General features: G+C 39.6%; 1 protein-coding gene across 8 annotated transcripts in view; it reads left to right on the top strand.

Annotated features, from left to right (window-relative positions):
* FMN2 (formin 2) overlaps window positions 1-26,698 on the top strand; it is a 398,830-nt gene that overhangs the window by 136,591 nt on the left and 235,541 nt on the right. For all 8 annotated transcript variants that reach the window (XM_078357268.1, XM_035280903.3, XM_078357264.1 and 5 more), the window contains one exon: window positions 25,962-26,049. In XM_078357268.1, coding sequence (XP_078213394.1) covers window positions 25,962-26,049 — 88 coding nt within the window. The remainder of the gene's footprint in view (window positions 1-25,961; window positions 26,050-26,698) is intronic.

Genomic DNA, 26,698 nt, shown 5'->3' with positions numbered 1-26,698 from the left:
GCGGAGAAACTGGAACCCTCATACGCCCGCTGGTGGAATGAAAAAAGGTGCAGCCATTTGAATTTCAGTAAGAATTCCAAGTCAGCCTATTTATGCATGTATTTGCTAATAAACATTTTTTATGAGAAAGTAATTTTCTGGTCGCACTTGTTACCCATAAAATGATCATAATATCAGACCATAATTTTCTGGATAAGTAATATAGTTTTCAAGCTCAAAAAACCTTAAGATAAACTTTTTTTCCTCTAAAAATAAATGACTAAAAGTGTAAGCTGTTTTTAACGTAAAGTACAATATAGTTTTAGAGGCAAGAGTTCATTAATCTCAGAAGGAGACATGTATAACTTTTCTATTTGCTTTTGCTGAAGAGACTAAAGATATATGGACTGTGATATTTCTCTTTAGGAGTGTGGGCTCTGGGAATACAATTAAAACCCCTTTAGGGGAAAATCCTCACTGAGCTTCCAGTGACTACTCTTGGACACAATCACAAGAATCCTCCAGAGACAGATTTGCTGCGTTTATGAAGATTACCTCCACTGCTGTTTTAACATTTGACTGCAAACTAGTTTTATTGCTGATTTCGATGAAAGTTTTGAAGACTCTTTCTTCCACCAAGTCCTCATAGAGGAAGGAGGATTGAAAGCCAGATCTAAAGACCTCAGTGTTTTTAATGTACACATTGAACAGACCTGTGTGGTAAAGGAGATTTGCATTATTGAACCTAAATTTGAATGCACAAATTAAAACTGGCCTGGACCCTTTCAAACCCCACCATCCTTCCCCTCTCTCACCTTATCCCTCTCCTTTTTTCTCTTTCATATGCTGTGATGTTTGATCCTCTCTTGGTGGTCAACATAACTTGCCCTTTATGCTTATATGCAGAGTGAAGCTAAACATATTGATCTCTTGGTGACATAGTTAATGATGCCTCCCTAGAAGAGTTAGGACTTAATTAGGGCTGCTAATTATGGTACCAGTGTACTATTTATAAAACATGACTGTGTTGGCAGTTCTGTGGAATTCTTTCATGTGCTAGTGTGCCAGATTTAAAAGTGAATGAAATGTCTGTGCTATCTGTCCATAGCTGACATATCTTAATTCAGAAAATGATCTTTAAAATATCAAGTTTTAGTAAACACATTTTAAGAAACTGTAGTATAAACCTTGCCAACCAAAAGTTTATAGGAGAGAGGCTAGCACAATGGCTCATGCCAATAATCCCAGCCTTTTGGGAGACCAAGATGGCAGGATCACTTGAACCCAGAAGTTTGAGACCAGCCTGGGAAACATAGTTAGACTATGTCTCTACAAAAAATACAAAAATTAGTTGAGCATGGTGGCACGTGCCTGTAGTCCCACCTACTCCCAGGTACTTGAGAGGCTGAGGTGGGAGGATTGCTTGAGCCCAGGAAGTTGAGGCTGCAGTGAGCCAAGATCATGCCATGGCACTCCAGCTTGGGCAACAGAGTCAGACTCTTGTCTTATCAAAAAAAAAAATCCTCAATAGCTTATATAAAAGAAAGAGAATAGTGCAAATGAAGTTGAAGAGCTGGAAGAGCTGACGTCACCTAAAGCTTTAACACCACCTAAAGTATTTAAGTGTGTTTTTTCTCATTTTTTTCCCAGACAGCCATAAAAATCATTTTGTTTTGAGATGTATATTAGCAGGAATGTAGGGGAGGCTCTTCTTTAATTGATCCATATGGTAATCTTTATGTATAGTTCTGTATATTTCTCTACATGGATTCTAATGTTGCCATTAAAACTTTTTACAAAACATATATAGGTTCACTCTTTAAAGTTTCTTTGTTTTTAAATTGCATTTTAGGTTTTGGGGTACCTGTGCAGAACATGCAAGATAGTTGCTTAGGTACACACATGGCAGTGTGTTCTGCTGCCTTCCTCCCCTTCACCCACATTTGGCATTTCTCCCCAGGCTATCCCTCCCCAGCTCCCCCCCGTGCTGTCCCTTCACTATTCCCCCCAATAGACCCCAGTGTTTAGTACTCCCCTCCCTGTGTCCATGTGTTATTTTTCATCACCTGCCTATGAGTGAGAATATGCAGTATTTCATTTTCTGTTCTTGTGTCAGTTTGCTGAGAATGATGTTCTCCAGATTCATCCATGTCCCTACAAAGGACACGAACTCATCATTTTTGATTGCTGCATAATATTCCATGGTGTATATGTGCCACATTTTCCGGTAAAATTTCTTAACCGTAAATATAGTACAGAATGACTCCTTTTTTTCTTTTAATGCTGTTGGTGTTTTTACTTGTGGCCCCTTTAACTAACATTTTGGGTACTTAATTAACCCTAATCGTAACACCAACCGTAATCCTTGTAAGTAAAGCTTTTCATAATCAGGATGGTATTTTGCCTGCTTTTTCTAGTACCAGAAAAAAGAAACTAGCATGTTCTTCAGGTGCCACTAGAAGCTTGAATTTGAGTTGAAATCCACTTGCAGCTGAGTGCTTTTTAAATTATCAACTTTTCTTCAATGGTCTAGATCGGCACAAGGCGCCATAGAAATTGGCTTTGAGCTGGTCTCCATCCTTTGAACTGGCAAGGAAAGACAACATAACTTGTTTTGTTTTGAAAGTTAGGTTGCAGTATTACCCCAGTGATGCCAGAATGACTTGGCTGTTGTTTTGTGAGTAAAAACTTTACATTTCCAATTATTTTAAAAGGAAAAAGCTTTGTTTTGGTCTTCTATTTGGCATGTGTGCATAGTTTTATTTTTGGGAAGGCTTAATGTGGAATGCAAAGAGATGGTCAAAGTAGAGAGGTTTTTGTTTTGTTTTCTTGTTTTTGGAATAGCTCTCTGTCTACCTGCTTCATGTGTGGTAGTATTCAAAAAGAAGATTGGCATCACTGGAATAGGAAAAGTTTTTCTGTCTTTCTACCAATATGAACAAAGCTTGGCTGTATTAAAAAATCTGATCATTATAAAATGCAGATGAAGAAGATCATCAGATGGCAAGGTGGTTTCAGTTTATTCTGAATATTTTCAGGAAGGAAATAGGTGTAAGTGTAAAATACACAATTTAAAAGCAAATTATAACATTGGCTAAATTAGAATTGTATATTTAGGAGGAAAAACACAGCTTCTGAATAGCGATTTGAAGGCATAGAAGTTTGAGGGCCTGAGGCGTTTAATCTGGTGTGATTTGTGAGGGGCTTGTAGTAGGTACAGTGGTGACTTGAAATAGTAACTAGGTTTGAACCGATTCAGTAGTTTGCATTTTCAAACTTGATTTAGTTTGAGAGATTTTCCCACCTAAACAGCATAAAGAGCTTATGTAAGGCGGGCTTCTTTGGGTTTATGTTATGCAAAACATCTTCAAGTGCTAGAAATAGTGGTTTTGGAGAACTCCTCTTGTCACATTTATCCGGTCTTAGCATCCTCTGAGTTTATCCCTTTTAAAAATTCCTCTGTTCTCCTAAGCAATTGTAGGTGCTTCTTGAATTCATTTATCCTCATTGCTTGGTTTCCTTCCTGGTAACGTCTTCCATATGTTTTCCTTACTTTTTCAGGTAGTAGTATTACTTATATTCTCTACCATGAATAACATTTATGTTGCTGAATCTCTTCCATTTGTTCATTCTTTCTCTTAATTTGAAATTATGCAACACTACAGAGTTAAAAACCTACTTAAAAATAATTTTTTCATATACTTAAATACTTTTACAAATCCAGGCCATGTCAGCTTGTAATGTTTTTAAGAGGAATGAATACATCCCTCTTAACTACACTTAAAATTTTAGATTGTTCAAGAATCTGTACTCTTTCCTGTATTCATGTTGAGATACAATTAGCATCTCATGTTTGGCAACCAGGATTGCATGCACAATACTAGAAAGAATCTATAACATATGACTCATACCAAACAGTAATTTGTTTGTTTTTAGTTTGCCTTCTTTTTTTCTTGATCCAACTTAATAAGTCGTGTTTGCCATTCTTGAGGTTACTAATATGGTTTCACAGATTTCAGTGCCCTGTTTTAATAACCGTGACATTCCTTCCTTATAGTAGTCTACTATACATTTTTTCCCCCACTAGGCCACCCAGGACTTTGTTGAATCTGTCGTGTCCTCACTGTCTGTCTTACTCATCTTACTGTGGCCTTGCTGTTTGGCTCAGATGTTTATTTTATCTTTTCTGTGTGTTTACTCACATCAACATTGTAGTTTTGAAATGTAAGCTGTTGTAAATTTCCAGTGGTTTATTGTTGCCCACGCTTTTTAAAAATTCATTCATTCAGTGTAACAGGCATTTAATAAATTCAGATTATTAGAAAACTACTGTGTATGGTGGCTGGGCATGGTGGCTCATGCTTGAAATCTCAGCACTTTAGGAGGCCAAGGTGGGTGGATCACCTGAGGTCGGGAGTTCAAGACCAGCCTGACCAACATGGTGAAACCCCGTCTCTACTAAAAATACAAAAATTATTTGGGCATGGTGGCAGGCGCCTGTAATCCTATCTACTCAGGAGGCTGAGGCAGTAAAATCACTTGAACTCAGGAGGTAGACAGTGGTTGCAGTGAGCCAAAATCATGCCATTGCACTCTAGCCTGGATGACAAAGCAAGACTTCATTTCAAAAAAAAGAAAAGAAAAAGAAAACTACTGTATATGGGTCTATCTTCCTTTTAAATCTATTTCTCAAAGCATTGAAACCCATCTCTTTTGCTAAGACTCTTTTACTGATTTTTAAATTTAATTCTACAGAAGTCATCTAGAGGAAGTGACCTATGATTGTGATGAAGACTCGTGATAAGTTTCAGAGAAAAATTCACATTTGAAAGATGTTACTGATTCTGAAAAACTCAATACAGAAATCTTACAAAGAGTAGGACCACCTCATTTATTAATTAGGGATAAGACCAGCCTATGATATTTCTCTTCTTTCTGTATGTGCATAGGAACAGCTAGAAGCAAGAGGCAGCCTGACTCAAACATTGCACACTTCCCACTCCCTCCTTAACAAGCAAAATAGCCCATTTTAGTGATCCGGAAACTCTGGAAATCGATCCTTTATAGCTATTGGCGATACCTACTGGCAATGATGGTCTATATTTTATAGTTACCTTAAAGTCCCAGGCAGATGTGATTCAGCCTTTCAGATGGATTAAAGGGACATTGGGAGGGATAGGATTTTTGTAGGGCATGCATTCATTATTTCTTGGATCTTTTTTAACTGATAAGGTATTTTAAACTCATAGATAGTCATGAGTCTAAATTCATTCCTTTCCGCCTATTCCATTCATGCTTCCCTTAAGTTCATAGTGCTGGCTGGTTTTTCTAGGGGGACAAAGCAGAGAAAAAAGGCAGAAAAAATTCGAACAAATTATTGAATTTTTTTTGCATTAACAACCTCCTCAGGTGACACTCATCCCCCCTACCCTCGCCATGATTCTTACCTTCTTCCCGATGACCCCTGAAAAGAGGAGAAAAAGGTGAGAAGGGCCAAAGAAATTTTACACAGTGGGCAGAACTTCTGTCGGAGAAGATATCAAGGGTGTAGAGATCCTCCAGAAAAGGGAAAACCCATTGTAGAAGAAAGGGAAACAGGCCTTGGAAGGGTGAGTGCACCTGAGCATTTTATGTGAAGATGCTGATTTGTCTCTTTAGCCCAAATCCAGTCTGAGTTTGCATGTCTGTTTCTTTTCTACCACAAAGAGACATATATCATGCTTGCCATAATTGTGATGTTGGACAATAACCACATGTTTTCTGCTTTAGGAGATGTGTAAAAAAACTTCCTGTCATCACTACCCCCCAGCTAAAAATGCACTATTAACCTCCCCACAGATTAGCTATAGTTAGAAAACCTGTTGAATCATGTTGAGTCAGATGAGGATAACTTCCGGTATTCCCTGTATCCCTGAGGAAGCTAGGGGTTATTCTCTTCATGACAATCTAGCTTCCTTACTGTATTTCTCCAGTTATGCTTTAGCAAACAAATTATACAAAAATATTTTTTTCAGATACTTACAAACTTTTAAAAATCCAGGCCATGTCAGCATCTAATGTTTCTAAGAGGAAATGAGTTCATCCCTGTTAACTACACTGGCAATTTTAGGTCGTTTAAGGAACTGTATTTTCTGTATTCCATGTTGAGATACAATCAGCATCTCGTGTATGGCAACCAGTATTGCATGCAAAATTCTTGAAAGAATCTATAACACATGACTCATACTAAACAGTAATTTGGTATTTATACAAACTAAATTATTCTCTTTCCTGCCTCTATTTTAGTTTTTTGGCTTCCAATTCCAAAATGAGAAAGGGGGAAAAGATGAAGCCTGAGATACTGCCATAAATCAAGAATGACTTCTTTCTGTCCAGGGTATCCTCACATACCAGTTGAGAAATAGCCCATGGACATCTTCTTTGCATGACTAAATAGAAAGGCTTCTAGGCCAAGGTATCAGTCTGTGGTGAAGTTAATATTGCCATGATACTCATTTGCTTTTTGTTTTAAAAACTCGTTTTAATTGGATCAGATTTTGATTTTTAAATAATTTAATTATTATTTTTTTTTTTTTCAGAGATGAGGGTCTCTCTCTCTGTTGTCCAGGCTGGAATGCAGTGGTGCAATCACTGCTCAGTACAGTTTCTAACTCCTGGGCTTAGGTGATTCTTCTGCCTCAGCCTCCCAAGTGGCTGGGATTATAGGTGCATGACACATGCCTGGCTAATTAAGAATATATATATATTTTAGAAATGGGTTATCACTGTGTCACCCAGACTGGTTTCACAATCTTGGGCTCAAGTGATCCATCTGCCTCAGCCTCCCAAGTTGTTGGCATTATAGGCATGAGCCGCTATGTCCCCCCCGCCCCAGATTAGTTAGTTGTAGAATCTTGCATCAGTGCAGGGCATAAACATCAAGCTTTTCCTGTCTTCTGGTGAAGTCAACCTGTACCCTCGATAGTAAGCAGCCATCTCTACTTTCCTTCCTTTCGCCCAATATCAAAGTTGGCTTGGCAGGAAAAAATCCCACCCAGAAAGTCTGGTAATGTATTAGTCACTCCTGATCACTCAGATGTTTCTAAGTTTCTAGTTTTTAAATATATTAGGTTATTTGTGTCTATTGTGTCATGTGTGAGGATTTCTTCTTCCCCAGGAGACTGTTTTTGGTGTGGAATTACCTTGTACTTGTGATGGAGATAGACTCACAGGATGTGGGTGTACGACTCATGATTGAGCAGATGTGATCCATGCATGATTTGCAGTGAGAATTGAAGCATAACATTTTGCTGATAGTTACGGCTTTTTTGTATGACTTCAGTTCTTTGCACTCACTCAGTTCTACAGGTAGAAAGGTGATTTCCTTTCAGGTGATTACCTGAAAATGGAATTTTTTATCGTCTCCCTAGCACCATCCATTTTGTTTAGAATGGAAGCTTTTAGCTTCAGTGACTCTCACCATGCCTTAAACTCCATACGTCAGGCCCCTAATACAGTGCGACAGCCCATAGTATTGGCTCATCACCAGTGTATTAACATTGGTGATTATGTTTCTTAATCATTAGGCTCCCTAGAAAGACCCTCGTGTTAGTTTTGCAGTGTTATAAAGGAATACCTGAGACTGGGTATTTTACAAAGAAAATAAGTTTACTTGACTCATGGTCCTGCAGGCCCTACAAGCAAGGCACCCACATCTGCTCAGCTTCTGAGGAGGCCTCATCACCTTCTGCCATGAAGGTTTTACTCACGGCAGAAGGTGAAGAGGGGAGCAGGGATGTCTCATGGTGAGAGAGGAAGCAAGAGAAAGAGGAGGAAGTGCCAGCCACTTTTTGACATCACATCTCTTGGGAACTAATAGAGTAAGAACTCACTCATTCCCATGAGGAGAGTAAAAAGCCATTCATGAGAGATCCTCCCCATGACCCAGCCACCTCTCACTAGGACCCTCCTTCAACATTGGAGAATCACATTTCAGTATGAGATTTGGAGGGTACAAACACCCAGACTGTGTCTGCCGTATAAAAATTAAACTCTTCCAGGGGTTTCTTTCAGGGATTTTGTTTTCTTTTTTGCTACTTTGGGTTTAACTTTTCGTGAAAGTGCCTTTACAAACTTGAGTGGCTTATTCTTTATGTCTTCAGCAAAGTCAGTATTACTTCCACCGACGGTAGCTAAGGAAAGGAAGGATGCTACGTTTTGTTTTTGTTGTTTTTCAGTTACTAGGAATAGTCATGGAATAGGCTAGGATTTGGATCTTAGCTTCTTAAGCCATGTCTCTACCTCTTATCTTATGAAACAAAACAATGATTTAAAGACTGGGCTAACAGTTCTATCTTCCTAAGAGTTCGTTTGTTTGCTGACTGTCCCTATTGATGGTTCTTGTGCGGATAATTAACAGGTATAGTCAGATGACTTGTCCCCAGTTTAGAAAACGGTCAGGTGCCTTTTTTTAAGAGCTAATCACAGTTGTTCAAGTCAGCCTTGACTCAGCTGTGCATACCAGCTGCTGGCGACCCCAGCTGGCCCTGTTACACAGACCATGTGATTTTAAGTCTAAAGGTCTTGTCCGTTATCAGTTTCATACCCTGTGGAATTGCGGTTATGCATTTTGTTTACTGATATGCATTTTCAGCATCTTTGCCTTCTCTGGATTTTTAGAAATAGACTAATTAAATACCCCAGCTGGTCTTTTTATCTTGGGATGGAATCACTTACAGAATGGGACACATGTCTTCCTCTCAGATTGAGTCATGATGTGGTGACATAAGGGAATTTCATTGGAGCAGTAAGATAACCAGAGACTCCATGTGGCATTAATTCACTCCATGACTGTTTATTGAAGAATAACTGTGACAAGCACTGAGCTTGGTACTTTTTCTTGGGAGGGGTGGGAGGGAAATTGCAGAATAAGACTGGGCTTTGAGAGATTAGGGTTGAGTTATACATGTAGAATTCTAGAGGATACTTGACTTTCTTTGCATACTTGCTGTCTTAAATTTTAAGAGAATGACTGACTCTAGGCTTGGGGAAAGAAACTTTCATAATCCCAAATAGCATCTGATTCAGAAGTCTTTAAAAATATGATTTGCTTCCTTGGGATTTTGATCTGGCTGTGTTGTTCCTATGAACACATCGCGTACAGATTCTAGGAGTTGAGCAGAATAAACTAGCTGAAAAAATCCAACCCAGAAATAAACGCTTGCCTGTGGTAATTTCCAGCAAATGCTTGTATACTTATGGAAAATTCAAAGTTCCTTTTAACTAAACACCTTATGTAGCTGACTGTGGTGTTCTGGGGAAGTTAATGATGTTCAAATGAAGGCAATGATGATTGAGAAGAAAGGACTGATTTGAGGAACCTTTAGGAGGTAGAATGACAGGATTTGGCTATCAAATAGATAATCATTCAATAGGGATATTTATGAACACTTAAAATATGTTTAACACTGTGCATTCTCATATCCACTGCTTCTGAATGTTTAGCCAGTGATCTTGGGTAAAAACATTAAAACTTATTTGGTGAATACCTAACCGTGTATCTCTTCATCATTTGTATATATCTGTAGATGTGGTGTTGGAAACTACTGACACATATAATGACTTTTCAAGATATTTAACTGGCTTACAGGCTCCTGTGTGACTTATCTAATCTTGTGATTTTGTTTTGAGTAGGTAATAATTTTATAACAATGTAAATTTTTAAAAAATTATTGAAAAGTATGAAGTTTTATTTGTTCATTTCATTAGTTACTCTGCTAAAGTTACAAACAAGTATAATTACTTTGGAAAACTACTCCATAGTAAGTACTCAGGTTCTTACCTTAGGACCCAGTTGTCACAGGAGTAGCATTACTTGTAAAAACTCTAAACTGCAAGCCTTCTAAATATCTATCAATATTAGATACACAGTGAACAGTAACAATGAAAAATAGCAATCTACTGCTATACTCAACAACACTGATGGATTTCATAGGCAAAAGCCAACATAAACAGAGTGTTTCCATTTAATGATGTTCAAGAACAGGTGGAAGTTATCTGTGACCATAGAAATTAGAATGAGACTTTTCTGTGGGGGAGTATTGAAACAGGTATACATGGAGCTTTCATGATTGCTGGTAACGTTCTATACACTATCTGAGTGATGGTTACAATGATGTATTTGTAAGCAATAATTAAATGAACTCTATACCTGGGTTCTGTTCACTTTACTATAGAATATCAATATTTTAAAAACTAAAATTTCTAAATAGTGGCCACTTTAGAAAAACTTGATTGAACAGCAAAACACTGATTTGAACAGCAAAACTCTGGGACAATAGAGTTGAGGATGTCTTCAGGGACAGGAATAATGAATAACTTGGCTATCGCTGCACGAGGATGTGATAGAATTATTTGACACAGTATGATAAGTTTCTTCAAATGGATTTGTTGAAGAAAGGAAAAATGCTAAGTATGTGATCCCTGAAAATGGTGTTATCAGGAAGAAGATTGTTTGGTCTGTAAAGACTTAAAATCGCATGTGAAACTTTCATTCTCTAAAAATGAGCATCATAAACTAGCTCACTGACATGTCACTGTTTATCTCTCTTTAACTTCCAAACTCTAGGAGGTCTTTGGAAAATCAGCCCCTTGCTTATTCAGTATGTCATTTCCAGAAATAAAGATTACGGTAGGCTTGCAGGGAAGCTGGACATGCCTTCCTCCACAGGATAGGCTCGATGCAGTTTTCATCTTTGTGTCTTCACAGTGCTAAAAGCTGGTGAAGCATACTCTATGGACAGAGCAAGAAATCAAATGCTGTCTCTATAAAAGGGCCAGAAAGAAACATCGTGCCATTGCCCAGAGAGCAGGGAGTGAGGCAAAATGACTGAATACCGAATGATCATTACTAAGTCATCGAAAGTTTATTATGTGATTCTATTCAATAAACATATGCTAGGTGATTCATTTGTTTTCTGAATATCTGAATATTTAACTTCTTCCCTATCAGACTTTTCATCTCAATTCATCACAGGCATTATGTTGTTATAACTACAAAGGAAGGTAAATACTTTGGTTGTTATTTGTTTGTTTTTCAAATTTCCCTGGAATTAAGCAATATGTAACACAGAATATTCAGATGAGTTTTACCATCTAAGGTTTGCTTTTTTTTTGAGGCGGAGTTTCACTCTTGTTACCCAGGCTGGAGTGCAATGGCACAGTCTTGGCTTACTGCAACCTTTGCCTTCTGGGTTCAAGCGATTCTCCTGCCTCAGCCTCCCGAGTAGCTGGGATTACAGGCATGTGCCACCACACCTGGCTAATTTTGTATTTTTAGTAGAGATGGGGTTTCTCCATGTTGGTCAGGCTGTTCTTGAACTCTTGACCTCAGGTGATCTGCCCACCTCTGCCTCCCAAAGTTCTGGAATTACAGGCATGAGCCACTGTGCCTGGCTTTAAGGTTTGCCTTTTAGCTAACAATTTGAAAATTAATTTATTCTCTTTATGTTCTGTCCATTTTAATTGTATTTGATAACACAGGGCATTAAGGAAATAGAGGAGAAAAATGAGGCGCGTATGTCTCATTCCTTGGCAGCAGTGTGTGCTCCATACAGAAGCTGAGAGGTAGTGTGGAATAGTGGTCAAGTGGGTGGACCCTGGAGCCAGGCTGCCTGGTTCATGTCCTGACTCCGCCGCTTCATGGATATGTGACCTTGAACAGCCACTTCCGCTGTTAAGTGTGGACTGTAACAGTCCCTCTTTCATTGGAGTTTAGCAAAGATTACAAAGAAGAATAAAATGAAGCCCTTTATTATGCAGCAAATAATGTTCTTTCAAAACATAGTTGCTATAGCATCATCATAATAAATGTGCACATGGTCTCAATAAGAGTCTTTCATTCCTTTGTGGCTGTCATTACCTTATCTGCATTGTGTCTTTTATTTGTGATGATTAAGATCTCTCATTGAGATAACAAAATACAAAGTGAGATACTGATGACTATGTTTTGTAGACACATACTTGATATCCAAATATTTTGGCAATATTGTGAAATATTTAGATATGGTACCCACAATGCATTGATTTTCTTGTATTTTAATTATTGCAAACTTTGATGCTTCCAACTGCACTCTGAGTGCTAAAAACATAATATGATAATTATAGATAGGATGTGTATCTAAAACCAGGTTTTTAGAGGGAATTCTTAAGGGAAAAATACAGCTCAGCAGACTTGTATGCAGCCAGATTGGTGAAACATTGTTTTCTCGTTTCCAAGATATTTGAAATAGTGAAGGGCCAAATTATATCTTGTGAATATTTTACATGACAGAATTGGCTAAACTGGCAAAAAGATATGTTCAAACAGTAAAAGATTGTATGGTAATGCTATTTTAATTCCAAGGAGTGTAAACATCTCTGCATGTTTTCTTTTTGCTTTAAAAAAATTGAGGTGGAGACATAGGATAGTTGGTTTAAATTAGAAAGGCTTTTTATTCTAAGAGCCTGGTGATAGTTAAACATTTTAGTGCATGTTACTGTGACATTTTTAAAGGAAATGTGAAATTTAGGAGTGCGACCGACTAGGATAAAAACTTTAATAAAATACATACCTAATGCTACTTTGTTTTTCTCCATCGGTTTGTTCGGAATCACATTGGTTTATCTCTCTTTTCAGCTCTTGAATTTTTTGTGTCACGGTCATCCTAAATGCTTCAACTTTAAGAAAGGAAAAGTTGATATACTGATTGAGTTTCTAATTTTTTAACTTACTCATTTAAAGGAAAATATCAAAAAGCTGACGACGTTCCTTTGTTTTTTGTTAGCGAATTCCTGTGCTGTACTTAGTGTTGTGTTATCGCAGAGGTGTGTGGGCACATGGCTCACAGGGCCTACGGCAGAGGAGCAAGTGAGCTTTGGAGTCAGACTTAGCTGACAGCAAGTCCCAGCCTGCCTCTCCGGTTTGGGCCTTTCAGCAGTTTTCCATACTGAGCATCACTCATTTCTGTAATTCTATGCATAACGGTTGTTATTATTTTGGCAGATGTGATTTATGTGTGGCACGCTGTTGGGACATTTAATTACTCCATTCTACTTAACTGTACTTAGAAAGGCTATGGCTCTGCTCCTCTTCTTTAACAGCTTGTATTCTAAGAGAAGAATCTAACCGTTGATGGGTTTGGATAATGAGTGTGGCTGATTTTGTAGGCTAGGTAGGTATCATTCTCTCTTATTTTAGTGTGCCTTTCCAAAAATCAACAGGAACATGTATGTCTTAGAGTTTACCAAGTCACTTTTATATAAAATGGCACATATTTTCATGTCTGACTTGATTTCTCGTTTAACAGTGATTTATAATGGTATACTGAATGGCTAAAGATAGCAGAGGGAGAAATTTTTATCAAGAAACAATGGAGAAGTCAGATGGACACGAGTTTTTATTTGGTGAGAAGATGTCCTACTGACTTACTTGCACATATTTGAAGTTCTTGCTTCCAGTATGTTAGAACAAGCTGAGGGCTGAGACCAGGAGACCCATATCGGGGTCATAGACTAAATAAGAATGAAAGCGGGGCTGGGCGCGGTGGCTCAAGCCTGTAATCCCAGCACTTTGGGAGGCCGAGGCGGGTGGATCACGAGGTCAAGAGATCGAGACCATCCTGGTCAACATGGTGAAACCCCGTCTCTACTGAAAATACAAAAAATTAGCTGGGCATGGTGGCACGTGCCTGTAATCCCAGCTACTCAGGAGGCTGAGGCAGGAGAATTGCCTGAACCCAGGAGGCGGAGGTTGTGGTGAGCCAAGATCATGCCGTTGCACTCCAGCCTGGGTAACAAGAGTGAAACTCCGTCTCAAGAAAAAAAAAAAAAAAAAAAAAGAATGAAAGCCAGAACCAAGAAGATAGTGTCAGGAGAGATTGAAACGACCTACCCAGTTGAGAAACAACAACCAGATGATGTTAAAACCAAGAGACACAGCTTTCCAAACTTAAGGCTAAAATATGCATCAAGACAATTAAATGAGAGAGACAGGCTGGGGGAGCCCAAGAGGCTCTTGCTGGTAACCTTACCAAATTCCACAACTCTCCTTTTTGAGGCCAAGATCCTTCTGAGGCTGACTCAGACCCAAAGGCTGGAAGAGCAAAGCAAGACACTTTCACCCACACCATAGCTTGATCCTCTGACAAGAGGCACATCTGGGACCAAGTTAAGAAGCAGGCAAATCATGCCTGAACAGACCTTGCTGTATTATCGAAGTTGGCTTCTAGATTCTTAATCAGTGAGTGGTGTCAAATGTCATCTCACCAGTTAGCAAACTGTACCTCTGCTTTGTTTCTGAGATTAAATCTAGGCTGCCCAAGTAAAGAGGATTGTCTGGTGCCAACCAGATAGCCTGGAGATATCACTTGTGGACATGGTCCGTGTCAGTGCCTTCTGTGGTCTGCAGTGCCTTGGAATGCTGTTGGACGCCTCTGAGGTCGGCCCCCCTCCCCTGAGGCTTAACATTAATCTGAGTAGGAGAATATGGTAGTGTAAATAAGACAGCAGTCCTCCTAGGTTGTGGGGGTAGGCTGAAAAAAAAAAAAAAAAAACAACGCTGATAACCTCTTGCTCTGCAGAATCCCCTGCTAGCATTCTTCATTTTTGAGTGTAGACTAGTAAGATTTAAAATGACTGCTGTTTTCATGAAATAGTATCAGGCAGTTCCAAAAAGGCTCTTGGTCCCTGATTCCCACTGGGTCAAAAATCTGGAGATGAATTTGTCTTTCCCAAGTAAGAAAACTGAATGCAAATCAAAGTTATGAGATAGCCAACAACAGTATGTCTAAAGAATTCTTGGAGAAATCACACTTAGTAAATTCCCAAGGAGTGGGGCGTTAGCCAATGTATGGGTTGTTCTCCTTCCTAATTTTCGATGTTTGTTATTGCCTTCTGCTATCTCTACTGTTGGAATGAACTCGAGTGCTTTAACAACATCATAAAATATACTCCTGGTTATTAGATTACAAAATAAAACACCAGCACCTGGCGTTCGAAAGATGTTTTATGCTTTGAAAATACTCTGTACTTTATCAAATTTGTTTATCTCAAATTATGGGAATATTGCATATGGACTAACTGTATTCTACAGGTAGGAAAATTAGATCTTGAGGCCAAGGAAGTTGTCCAGAGTTACATGGCTGATAATTGAGGCAAAGACTTGGCTGGAAATACAGATCTCCTGCTCTGATACAAATCAAATCGTTGGAAATCTTGAGTCTGGTAATTGTTCTCTCTTTGCCTCTCCTTCTATTCTTACATCTCTTGTCCACTTTGGTTTTACTCTTGCGTATTTGCTTATATTCTTCTGCTCATTAGAGTGTTCTTGGGTGCATTTTCTATCTCTTATTCTTTGAGTACTTTGCATACCTATTGATATACCACACTGTAATGTCTGTTTGAGAAACAACAGTTTTTACATTCTGCAGTTCCACTTTGAAAATTACCTTTATTTAATCTCCGTAATTGACTAATGTTACCTTTCTCTATTCAAAGAAGGATTTGCCTTATTGGATCTGGCCATTCATCCCTTTAATTTAATGTCCAGTGTTCAGCAAGGCAGTGTTCTCTCTTAACTAGGAATAAGGAAACTAAAACGTTTTTGGGACTCTACATTTAGACTGTATGCAGATGATTTACTAGCTTGTAGGAAATTGCAAGAAACTTCAAATTATCCATATTGGATATTTAAATGTGGAGCCCTTTGCTGTCATCTTAATTAGCTAGTATTCCATGTGACACATACAATATACCTACTATGTTTAAAGTTCTGAATTAGCAACAAACACCATTGTTGACTGATTAATTATTTAAATATGGTTTGGGCTACTTATATAATAAATACAGTTCACAAAAGCTTTCTACTATATCTTGATATGATTCTGAGATAAGTTACGGAGGTTATTATCTTGCAGTTCTCGAGTTTGATAGTAGAATCACAGTTCAACCCCTATTCTTAGATTTCCTTTGCAAAGGAAGCATTCAGTGGTTCCTAAATCTGCATCAGCATCAGCGGTGATGTTTTCAGAAACATGCATATTCCAGGGCTCTACTCTAGAGAAAATGGACTTTTCAGAAGGGAGAGCAGGACCCTTTATTTGAGAAGGTACCTTGGTGATTCTGACGTCTAGCCAAGGTTGGTTTTCTAACCATTTTTCCAAGCATATTCTGGGATATCTAAGCTGGGCATAGCAGTTTAAACAAGGTTTACTTATTCAGCAGACATTTTGGGATGCTTACAATCTATCAGTCATTGTGCTGTGCACTACAGTAAGCAATATGATACAGACTTTGTCTAGAGGTGATTATTCTTTAGTGAAAATTGCCCCAAAATCACTTTACCATGTATATCTTGTAGTAGGAGAGTATATAGTCTCACAAGAGTAAAGACAGCTCCTCAGTCAGCCCCTGTAAGAGTTCTGTGGGAGGTAGAGGCATGTTCAGGAAAAGCATCACAGTGGAATGAGACGGACATTCCTGTCCAATGAGTAGTCAGAGTTTGTCATTGTTGAAAATAGAAAATAGAGGAGAAATATATTATCAGGGGCTATTAAATATCTGTTTAAAAGGGAGTGACAGGAGGAAGGCAGTACACAATGCTGGGCTGAGGCAGGACTGAGATCCTGGAGGCAGAACCCAACTCTGGCTCTGCTCTCTGGGAGGAAGTGATGAGAACTTGCAGCAGGGTGATGGTAGTGAAAGAGAAGAATGAAAGACAAGAAGCATCTGTGGAGGCTGATGTGTGGCTGGATTCAGGAAATGCAGAGGAAGTTAGTCAGAGGTTCCCATCCTGATGACTAGAGATCCTGGTATCAGTGACTGAGCTCCAGGGGCTGTGAAATAGAGCTGATTAGAGGGATGATGAATGTCTTTTTTTTTTTTTTTTTTTGGTCTTCTGTGCTTTTACCCCACTGTCTAGCACAATGCCTGGTGTGTAGTAGGGGTATTAGTTAAAATATTGGTTTGGCTGCCACTGTTCTGACTTGCAAAAGATGAAAAGTTAATTTTCTCTCTCTCAGGGAGAAATCTAGGCAGGTAAGTGCCCAGGGAGATATAGTGCCTGTATTCCATCAGGGTGTCCAGAGATTCATTCCCCAGCTCTTCCATTGCTTCGCCCTCAGGTGTAGTACAACTGACGATGGCTCACTTCCCTAATTCTGCCTTAGCCTGAGAGAAAAAGATAGAGAAAATTGAGGGCCAGCCAGCCTTTTGAGGGCTGCACTTCATTGCTCCCTGCATTCTGTTGTCCATGTTAGTCATCTGGCTATCTCTGGATAAAAGTAGGATGTAGGCTGGTGCAGCCACTCGGGAGGCTGAGGTGGAAGGGATCATTTGAATTTGGGAGTTAGAGGCTACAATCAGCTATAACCATGCCGATAATAGTACCTCATTCAGTATCCACTACCTCCTTTGTAAGTTGATACCGTTTTAATCGTTTTTTAGGGGAGGTAACTGAGACTTTAGAATGTTGGAGTAGTTTTTCTGAAACACATTAGAAATCAAGTAGGAGAACCTCGTAACCTGAGCACCAGAAGCACTGGTATCACCTGAAAGCCTGTTAGAGACAAAGAATCTCAGTCCCACCCAGACTTGGGGATCAGAATCTGCACTTTAAAGGATCCCAGATGATTCAAGTGCACATTAAGTCTGAGCAATAGTGCTTTATTTTACAGAGACCATGTTCATAGTCTCTACACAGTCCTGCCTTCTAGGGAAGTCTAAGATGATAACTTTATTAAGAGAATTACTAAGAGATTTGACATGAAGGCACATTCAAGATAATTCTTTTTTCCAATGATATTAACTCTGCATTTTCTGCTTTTTGCCTAAGTTCTGAGATCATCTTAGAAGAGTCTGCTATCATCTTCATTGCATTGTGGTCACTGAATTCTAAGAATGTTCTAACTTTAGGTTCTTCTTCTCCAAGGTGTTGGAAAAAAAGGTCAGATAATAGCAGTTGTTCATAATACAAAGGTTGGGTTACTTCAGGGCACTGTGGAATCCATCCTTTTAGACATCTGTATTCTTCCAATGTCTGCCTTCTGGAAGGTGGTAGATACTTATTGTTCCTATGTAAAATCTTAGGCATTTAAATGTAAAATCCAACTTGTAATCAAGTACGTTTGAATTATTATAGAAAAAGCAAATTCCAGGTATGAAATGTGAAAAATTCTATATGACTTTTTAAAGGACTAAGCCTTAAACAAGAGCCACTTGATTATGGTATATCTTTTTGATGTGCTGTGAACTTAATTTATTAGTATTTTGTTAAGAATTTTTGCATCTCTGTTCATCAGGATACTGGCCTATAGTTTTCTTTCTTTCTTTCTTGCTTTCTTTCTTTTTTTTTTTTTTTTTGTTGTATTCTTGTCTGGTTTTGGTATCAGGGTAATGCTGACCTTGTGGAATAAGTTAAGAAGCATTCCCTTCTTCTTTTTTTTCTTTGAAGAGTTTGAAGAAAATTAGTGTTAGTTCTCTGTACATTTGGTAGAATTTGGCAGTGACACCATCTGGTCCTGGAATTTTCTTTCTTGGGAGACTTTTTATTACAGATTCAATCTCACAACTCATTGTTAGTCTGTTCAATTTTTCTAATTCTTCCTGATTCAATCTTGGTAGATTGTACGTGTCCAGGAATTTATCCATTTCCTTTAGGTTTTCCAGTATATTATTGTATAGTTGTTCATGATAGTCTCTGATGATCTTTCATATTTCTGTGGTATCAGTTGTAATGTCTCCTTTCTAATTTCTGATTTGGTTTATTTGGGTTCTCTCTCTATCTCTCTCTATCTCTCTTTTTCTTGGTTAGTCCATCTAGCAGTTTTTCAATTTTGTTTATCTTTTCATAAAGCTAACTTTTCATTTTGTTGACTTTTTGTGTCTTTAGATTTTATTTTGTTTAGTTCTGTTCTAATCTTCATTACTTATTTTCTCCTACTGATTTTGCCCTTACTTTTCTATACTTGTTGTACATCGTTAGATTGTTTGAGCTCTTTCTCCTTTTTTGATGTAGGCATTATTATTATAATCTTTCCCTCTTGGCACTACTTTTGTTGAATCCCATAGGTTTTGGTGTTTTATGTTGCCAGTTTCATTTGTTTCTAGAAATTTTTCTATTCCTTACTTTCTTCCTTGACTCAATAGTCATTGAGGAGCATGTTGTCTAATTTCCATGTATTTGTACAGTTTCTGAAGTCCCTCTTGTTGATTTCTACTTTTATTGCATTGAGATCAGAGAAGATACTTGATAGGATTTTTACATTTAAAATTTGTTGATACTTTTTTGTGTCTAAACATATTGTCTATTCTGGAGAATGTTTCATGTGATGATGAGAAGAATGTGTATTCTATGGCTGTTGAATGAAATTTCTGTAAATGTCTGTTATGTCTATTTGGTCTAAAGTACAGTTTAAATCCTAGGTTTCTTTGTTAATTTTCAGTCTAGATGATCCTACCATTGCTGAGAGTGTGATGTTGATGTCCCCTACTATTACTGTATTTGAATCTGTCTCTCCCTTTAGATCTAATAATATGTTTTATATGTTTATATATCTGTTGTTGGGTGCATGTATCCTCTTGCCGAATTGAACCTTTTATCATATTATTATTATCTTCTTTATAAGTGGAAAGTTCAATCTGTTTAAATTCAAAGTTATCAATATGTAAGGGCAATTCCTGTCATTTTCTTAATTAATTTCTTTCTTTTTTTTTTTTTTTAAGATGGAGTCTCACTCTGTCATTCAGGCTGGAGTACAGTGACACAATCTTGGCTCACTGCAACCACTGCCTCCTGGGTTCAAGTGACTCTCCTGCTTCAGCCTCCCAAGTAGCTTGGATGCCAAGTGCTCACCATCATACCTGAATAATTTTTGTACTTTTTTGTAGAGACAGGGTTTCACCATGTTGGCCAGGTTGGTCTTGAACTCTTGACTTCAGGTGATCCACCTTCCTCAGCATCCCAAAGTGCTAGGATTACAGGTGTGAGCCACTGCTCCCAGCCTCCTTAATTGATTTCAGATTACTTTGGGTATCTTTTGTTTCTTTCTTTTTTCTCATTGTTCATCATTGTGGTTTTATGGTTTTCCACAGTGGCAACATTTGGATCCTTTCTCTTCCTTATTTGTGTGTTTGCTCTATCAATGGGTCTTATACTTTTGCATGCTTTCATGATGGTAGATATCACTCTTTTGCTTGCAGCTGTAGGACTCCCATAAGCTTTTCTTGTAGGCCCAGTCTATTGGTGATGAGTATCTTCAACTTTTCTTGTCCAGGAAAAACTGTATTTCTCCGCCATTTACGAAGGATAACTTTACTGGGAACAGTATCCTTAGCTGGGAGTTTTTTTTTTCTTTCAGCTCTTTCATTCTATCATTCAATTCTCTCCTGGCCTGTCAGGTTTTTGCTGAGAAATCAGCTGTATTCTGACGGGGGTTCGCTTACCTCTTGCTGTTCGCTTACCTATTGATGCTTATCTCTTGCTGTTTTTAGAATTTGGTCTTTGCCTCTGACTTTTGACAGTTTGATTCTAATGTGCCACAGAGAAGACCTTTTTGAATTGTATCTATTTGGAGATTTCTGACTTTCCTGTATCTGTACATCTAAATCTCTCACTAGAGTTAGGAATTTGTTAGCTATTATTTCATTAAGCAGGATTCTCATCCCTTTCATTTGTTCTTCATCATCTGGGACACTGAAAATTTAAATATGTGTTTGCTTTATGATATTCTATGTGTGATGTAGTCTGTCTTTGTTCTTTTTTATTCTTTATTCTTCATTTTTGTCTGACTAGGTTATTTCAAAAGACCTGTCTTCAAGTTCTAGAATTCTTTCTTTTGCTTAATCTAGTTTATTGTTGAAGCTTTCAAATGTATTTTGTATTTTATTCAATGAATTCTTCCATCCCATAATTTCTATTTGTTTTTTTATGATATCTATCTTTTTGATAAGTTTCTCATTCATATTCTAAATTGTTTTTCTAATTTCTTTGTATTGTTCATATGAGTTGTTTTGTATATCACTGAGATTCTTTAAGATCATTATTTTTGAATTCTTTTTCTGGAACTTCATGAATGTCTTTTTCATTGGAATTTGTTGCTAGAGAATTATGTTCCTTTGGAGGTGTAATATCTCTTTGTTTATATCTGTGCATCTGGTATAGCAGTCACTTATTCCATTTTTTTTTGAATTTGCTTTTATAGGGGAGGACTTTTCCCTGAACATGTATCTATGATGTTGGTTTGATATAACACTTTGGCTTTGATTCTGGGTGAATCCAGCAGTATAGTCTCTGTATGACTTTTTCATTTGTAAGTGTCAGTAGTGCTTGTAATTTCCGCAGTTGCTTAGGGTGTGGTTGTTAGTGGAGGTTGTGGAAAAGTTTTGCTGGGGATGAGGATGCTAGGTGGGCCAGTCCTCAATCATTGGCAGGTGCTCGAGGTGGCAGTGGCAGGTTGAGCATACCGGTCCTTTGGTCCTACAGTGGCGTATGCTGGCTGTGATATTAGCGGGTTCAGGCAGGCCAATTCTTGGACCCCCAGGTGACTTGCTTGGGTGCCAGCAGTGGAAGCAGTGGCCTGGGTGGCTGGGAGGGTCCTGGGCCCCTAGGCAGTGGGGATGGTGTCAGTGACAGCAGTACCAGTGGCTAGACAACCCTTAGGCTCCCAAATGGTTTGCACTGGTATTGGCAGTGGCTGTGACAGGCCAGGCAGTATCAACGCTTGCAGGTGGTATGGGTGAGTGGATGGCGTGGGTGAGTGGATGGCGTGGGTGAGTGGATGGCGTGGGTGGGTGGATGGCGTGGGTGAGTGGATGGCGTGGGTGAGTGGATGGCGTGGGTGAGTGGATGGCGTGGGTGAGTGGATGGCGTGGGTGGGTGGATGGTGTGGGTGAGTGGATGGCGTGGGTGGGTGGATGGTGTGGGTGGGTGGATGGCGTGGGTGGGTGGATGGCGTGGGTGGGTGGATGGCGTGGGTGAGTGGATGGCGTGGGTGGGTGGATGGTGTGGGTGAGTGGATGGCGTGGGTGGGTGGATGGTGTGGGTGGGTGGATGGTGTGGGTGGGTGGATGGCGTGGGTGGGTGGATGGTGTGGGTGAGTGGATGGCGTGGGTGGGTGGATGGCGTGGGTGGGTGGATGGCGTGGGTGGGTGGATGGCGTGGGTGGGTGGATGGCGTGGGTGAGTGGATGGCGTGGGTGGGTGGATGGCGTGGGTGGGTGGATGGCGTGGGTGGGTGGATGGCGTGGGTGGGTGGATGGTGTGGGTGGGTGGGTGCTAGTTTGGTGTAGCAGTAAGTTGGGTGGGTTTGTCCTCAGGCCCTTGGAAGGAGTGCTCAGGTGCCAATGGCGGTGAATGGGGCAGGGCCATTCCCAAGCCTCTGGATGGTTTTCTTGGGCACTGGGGCAGTGGGGTGGGTTTTAACTGGGTTAAGTCTTCCTGTTCTCTGGTGGTATGTGTGGTTGCTGGCTGTGGTGAGCAGGATAGGGGTGGTCCCCATGACTCCAGCAGAATGGCTAGGTGGGGGGTGGCAACGACTGCATGGTGGCCCTGAGGCCCTGCTGCTGGAGAGGGTGGAGACAGCATGGCAGCAGTAATAAACAGCTGACTGGGGAAGTGTGTGCTGTGGCCCCATATGGCAGAGGCAAGAGCATCCTCAGGGTGCTCTTAAATTCATGACGGCCTTGCTACTAGGGGCAGCAGGGTTATTGGCAAAGGCTTGTGCTTTGGCCCTGGCTGTGGTTAGAGGATACAAGGGAGCCCCAGGGAGGTGGAGATGAAGGGGCTATTGGGCCTTAGGGCAGGGTGCAATCTGGTGGGGGCTGGCATTTCAAAATAGTGCCTTGCTGTAACTGTTTATAACACAGCAGGTGAGTGGATCTCAGTGTGAGCCCCTCTCCGGAGGCGTGCTGCTGCATGATCTCCCCGTCTCAGGGCCTGTATGGGTTGAGGGGTTCTCCCATGGCTAGGACTGCAGGCGTCTGTGTTGGAAACGTGGGCTGCTGGGGTCACTCACTTAACTTTTTCCACATGAGGGAGCCTGGAGAACCTTTATGTCACATTAGAGAGCCTCTCTAGGCTCCCAGTGGATCCTGGCTGAGCAGACTGCCCCACTTCCTTCTTCTTTGCCTCACATATTTCCTGTCACTTATGTTTTGAATTCCGATGTTCTTGCTTATGTGATCTGTTTGACCTGTGATTATATCTACTCGCTATTTCGGTTCTTGTTTGTGGAGGAGGTGAGTACCAGGTGCCTCTAGTCAGCCAGCTTGAAGTCCCCCTCTAACTTTTTCTTGGATTTTTGATAACTTCCCAGGTGATGATGGTGCCCATTTGTCCAAGGAACACACTTTGAGAACCACTGAGCTAGAGTTTGGGAGACCAATCAGAAATCGTTTGCATTTATCTGTGCAAAATACTAATGCTGAAAACAGAGTTAAGGAGGAGGGGTGGTTTCCACAAATACAGAGGAGCCATAATTAACAGGACTCGATATCAGACCAGAGTATGCCAGTGAAGGGGAGGTGGGAGTCTTGATTGACTTATAGATTCCTAATGTTGGTAGGTGGATGAAGAATCATGGTACCTTTGTCTCAATATATAGCATAAAGGAAAGGAAGCTGGCTGGTGCTATTGGGGTAGAGCTGATGTGTCTGTCATTTTAGACATGTCAAACTGAGATTATGTGGGTAATTTAAATGGAGATGTCTTTTAGGAAAGGAGATGGCCATGTTGAAGATGCAGATGTGTACATTTCTACAGGAGAAATTATAGGTTATATGTGAAGACAGTAAGGTACAGAGAACAGAACTCTGGGATATGTACATATTTAAGGTGCAATCAGAATAATTCGTCTTCAAAAGGACTGAGAAGAAATGTTAGGAGCCCTGGAAAAGTTTCTATAAGAGTGTCATCAACATGTCAATACTATATAGGGAGGTCAAATGATACATAGATTCAAACATGCCTATTGCATTGAGGAAACAGAAGGTGATAGAAAACCTTAATAAAAGCGTTTTTGTCTATCAGCAGGTTTGGGCCCAGGCTGCATTGACTGGTGGTTAGAAACTGGTTTTCAGGAGAGAGTGTACACCTTTTGCTTCTTGGATATTAAATTCCTATTTTTTAAACTCTGAAGAGGACACTGCTATGGATAGAAATAATTTGCTGTACTGATAGATTAATATTCAAGTTTTAACCTGAGTTTTCTAGGTGGAATTTAGAAAAATGTTAAAAAAAATTAGCCGGACATGGTGGTGGGCATCTGTAATCCCAGCCACTCAGAAGATTGAGGCAGGAGAATGGCTTGAATCCAGGAGGTGGAGGTTGCAGTGAGCTGAGATCGCACCATTGCACTCCAGCCTAGGCAACAAGAGTGAAACTCCATCTCAAAATAATAAAAATAAAAATAAATAGCTAGGCATGGTGGCGTGCGCCTGTAATCCCAGCTATTCAGGAGGCTGAGGCACGAGACTCACTTGAACTCAGGAGGCGGAGGCTGCAGTGACCCAAGATCACACCACTGCACTCCAGTCTGGGCAAAAGAGTGAGGCTCCATCTCAAAAAAAAAAAAAAAGAAAGAAAGAAAAGGAAAAAGAAAGAAAAGAAATGATCAGGGTGGTTTTGGGGGCTGGTCCTTCTGAAAGTGTTTTTTTTTGTTCCCCACCCCCATCCATGCTGGAGAACCAAGAGTGCTCTTATTGCTGTTGAGAATATTGTTTTACTCTGTGACTTCATGTAACAGTTGCATATGATTATTTGATTACTATCCTGATTGACCCAATTTAAACCAAAATGGAAGGCAGGGTCCACAAATGCAATAGCTGTTAGGGCAGCTGTCACTTCTGGTAATTTGTCTAGAATCATTTTTCTTTCCTTTTTCTCCATTGTTTTTCTAAGCACATTTAAAACAAAATACTGGGAGTAAATAGAAAATGCTGCCCTTCACACAATCAGAGCCTGGGATGAGTTTCACAAGCGGGATTTCCGAGCGATGCTGTTGTCTGGAAAACATTGCCAAAAAATATCTATGTGCTCTACAACAGCCTGCCCACCTCTGTTTCAGGAAGACCTTCCATGGGTTCGTGTGCCCTGATTCTTCCAGACTTGCTGGAAATCCAGACTTGAGATTGTGTCGATGAAACCCTTTGAATTTGATACATGTATCACTCTGTTCATTAGTTGGAAAGTTCTCCATAAAATGTGGGTCAAATGCAGAATGAGAGAAACTTCCAGTAAAGCAGTGAGCTTTCTATGTGACCCCAATGAAAGCACATTTCTTTGTTTTGTGATAGAACCAAACTAACCTAGCGGATTCTATGTTACCACAAATGACAGCTGTCCTAATGGCTCTTGCATTTGTGGACCCTGCCTTCCATTTTGGTTTAAGTTGGGTCAATTAGAATGTAATACAATAATCATACCCAACTGTTTTACAAAGTCACGAAGTAAAATGATATTCTTAATAGTAAGCGAATCTAGCAGAACTTTCTATGTCACCCAAATGAAAACACAGTTTAAAAACATTTTATGGTACAACCAGACTAATCTGACAGATTCTCTCTGTGTGTACTTTTATTTTGCCCTTCACTCGTTAATGTATTTTAAGGCTTCACGTTAAAAAAGACCACTTCAACTCTCAGGCTGCAAATGAACCTATGTGTAATTGTGATTTTACAGAGACCAGACTAACTTCCTAGACCATTAGAAATTTTGCTTGTTGACAGATCAGGCTCTCAAAAGACTTGCTATAAAACATGTCTTTGAGGCTGATGAGAATAATGGAGGAAAATGGTGGATTTTGAAGGTTTGTGACATAAAACCCAAAGGTTCTCTTCAAACATTAAAAAAAGAACTTTTTTGAATACTTAGGTAACGACATGAGATATTTTCTCTTAATTTACTCTTCATTTAGGACTAGAAAGCATGTTGGAGTTCAAATTAACGTTTTCCCCTTTTACTTTCTCGAGCAGGTTGTCAAGTTATTAAGCAACAAAAGATCACAAGCAGTCGGAATCCTAATGTCTAGCCTTCATTTAGATATGAAAGACATACAGCATGGTAAGTGTGAAAATAAAATTAGCTTTTGAATATTAACATTGGGGCTGAAGGATATGACGTTTGGTGGTAAAGTTATTTCAAACTTAGAGTTTCTGTATAGACTAAGTTTAGTGTGTTTCCCGTAAGTGTGATCAAGTTACATCCCATGATTGTTTCTGGAAGGATTTCTATTAATTTGCCTGTGGCATTATTTATATACTTCACTAAGAGTCTAATTCTCACATGACGTTATTATCTTAATTCTGGCTGCCATAACAAAGTACCCCAGACTATTGGCTGATGAATAAGAGAAATTCATTTCTCACAGTTCTAGGAGGCTGGAAGTTCAAGATCAGGGTGCCAGCATATTCGGTTCGGGTGAGGACTCTCTTTCAGGTTGCAGCTGTTTCCCTCTATCCTTAACTGGCAGAAAGAAGGAAAGAGTTTTCCTGGGTCTGTTTTATAAGCGGACTAATCCCGTGCATGAGAATTCTTGTAGCCTATGACCACCCCCTAGGATTCCATCTCCTACTACCTTCACATGCGAGTGAGGATTGCAACATATGAACAGAAATATTTTCTCTTTGGAATTGGAGTGGTTCTTAACATTTTATAAATAGCTTTAATGTCAATATTTTAATGCTTGAATTCTACCATACAATAGCTGGGC

Source organism: Callithrix jacchus, chromosome 19, assembly GCF_049354715.1.
Source record: "Callithrix jacchus isolate 240 chromosome 19, calJac240_pri, whole genome shotgun sequence".
Taxonomy (NCBI): domain Eukaryota; kingdom Metazoa; phylum Chordata; class Mammalia; order Primates; family Cebidae; genus Callithrix; species Callithrix jacchus.
Note: the sequence above shows the minus strand (reverse complement) of the source record. Positions and strands in the feature narration are given on the sequence as shown.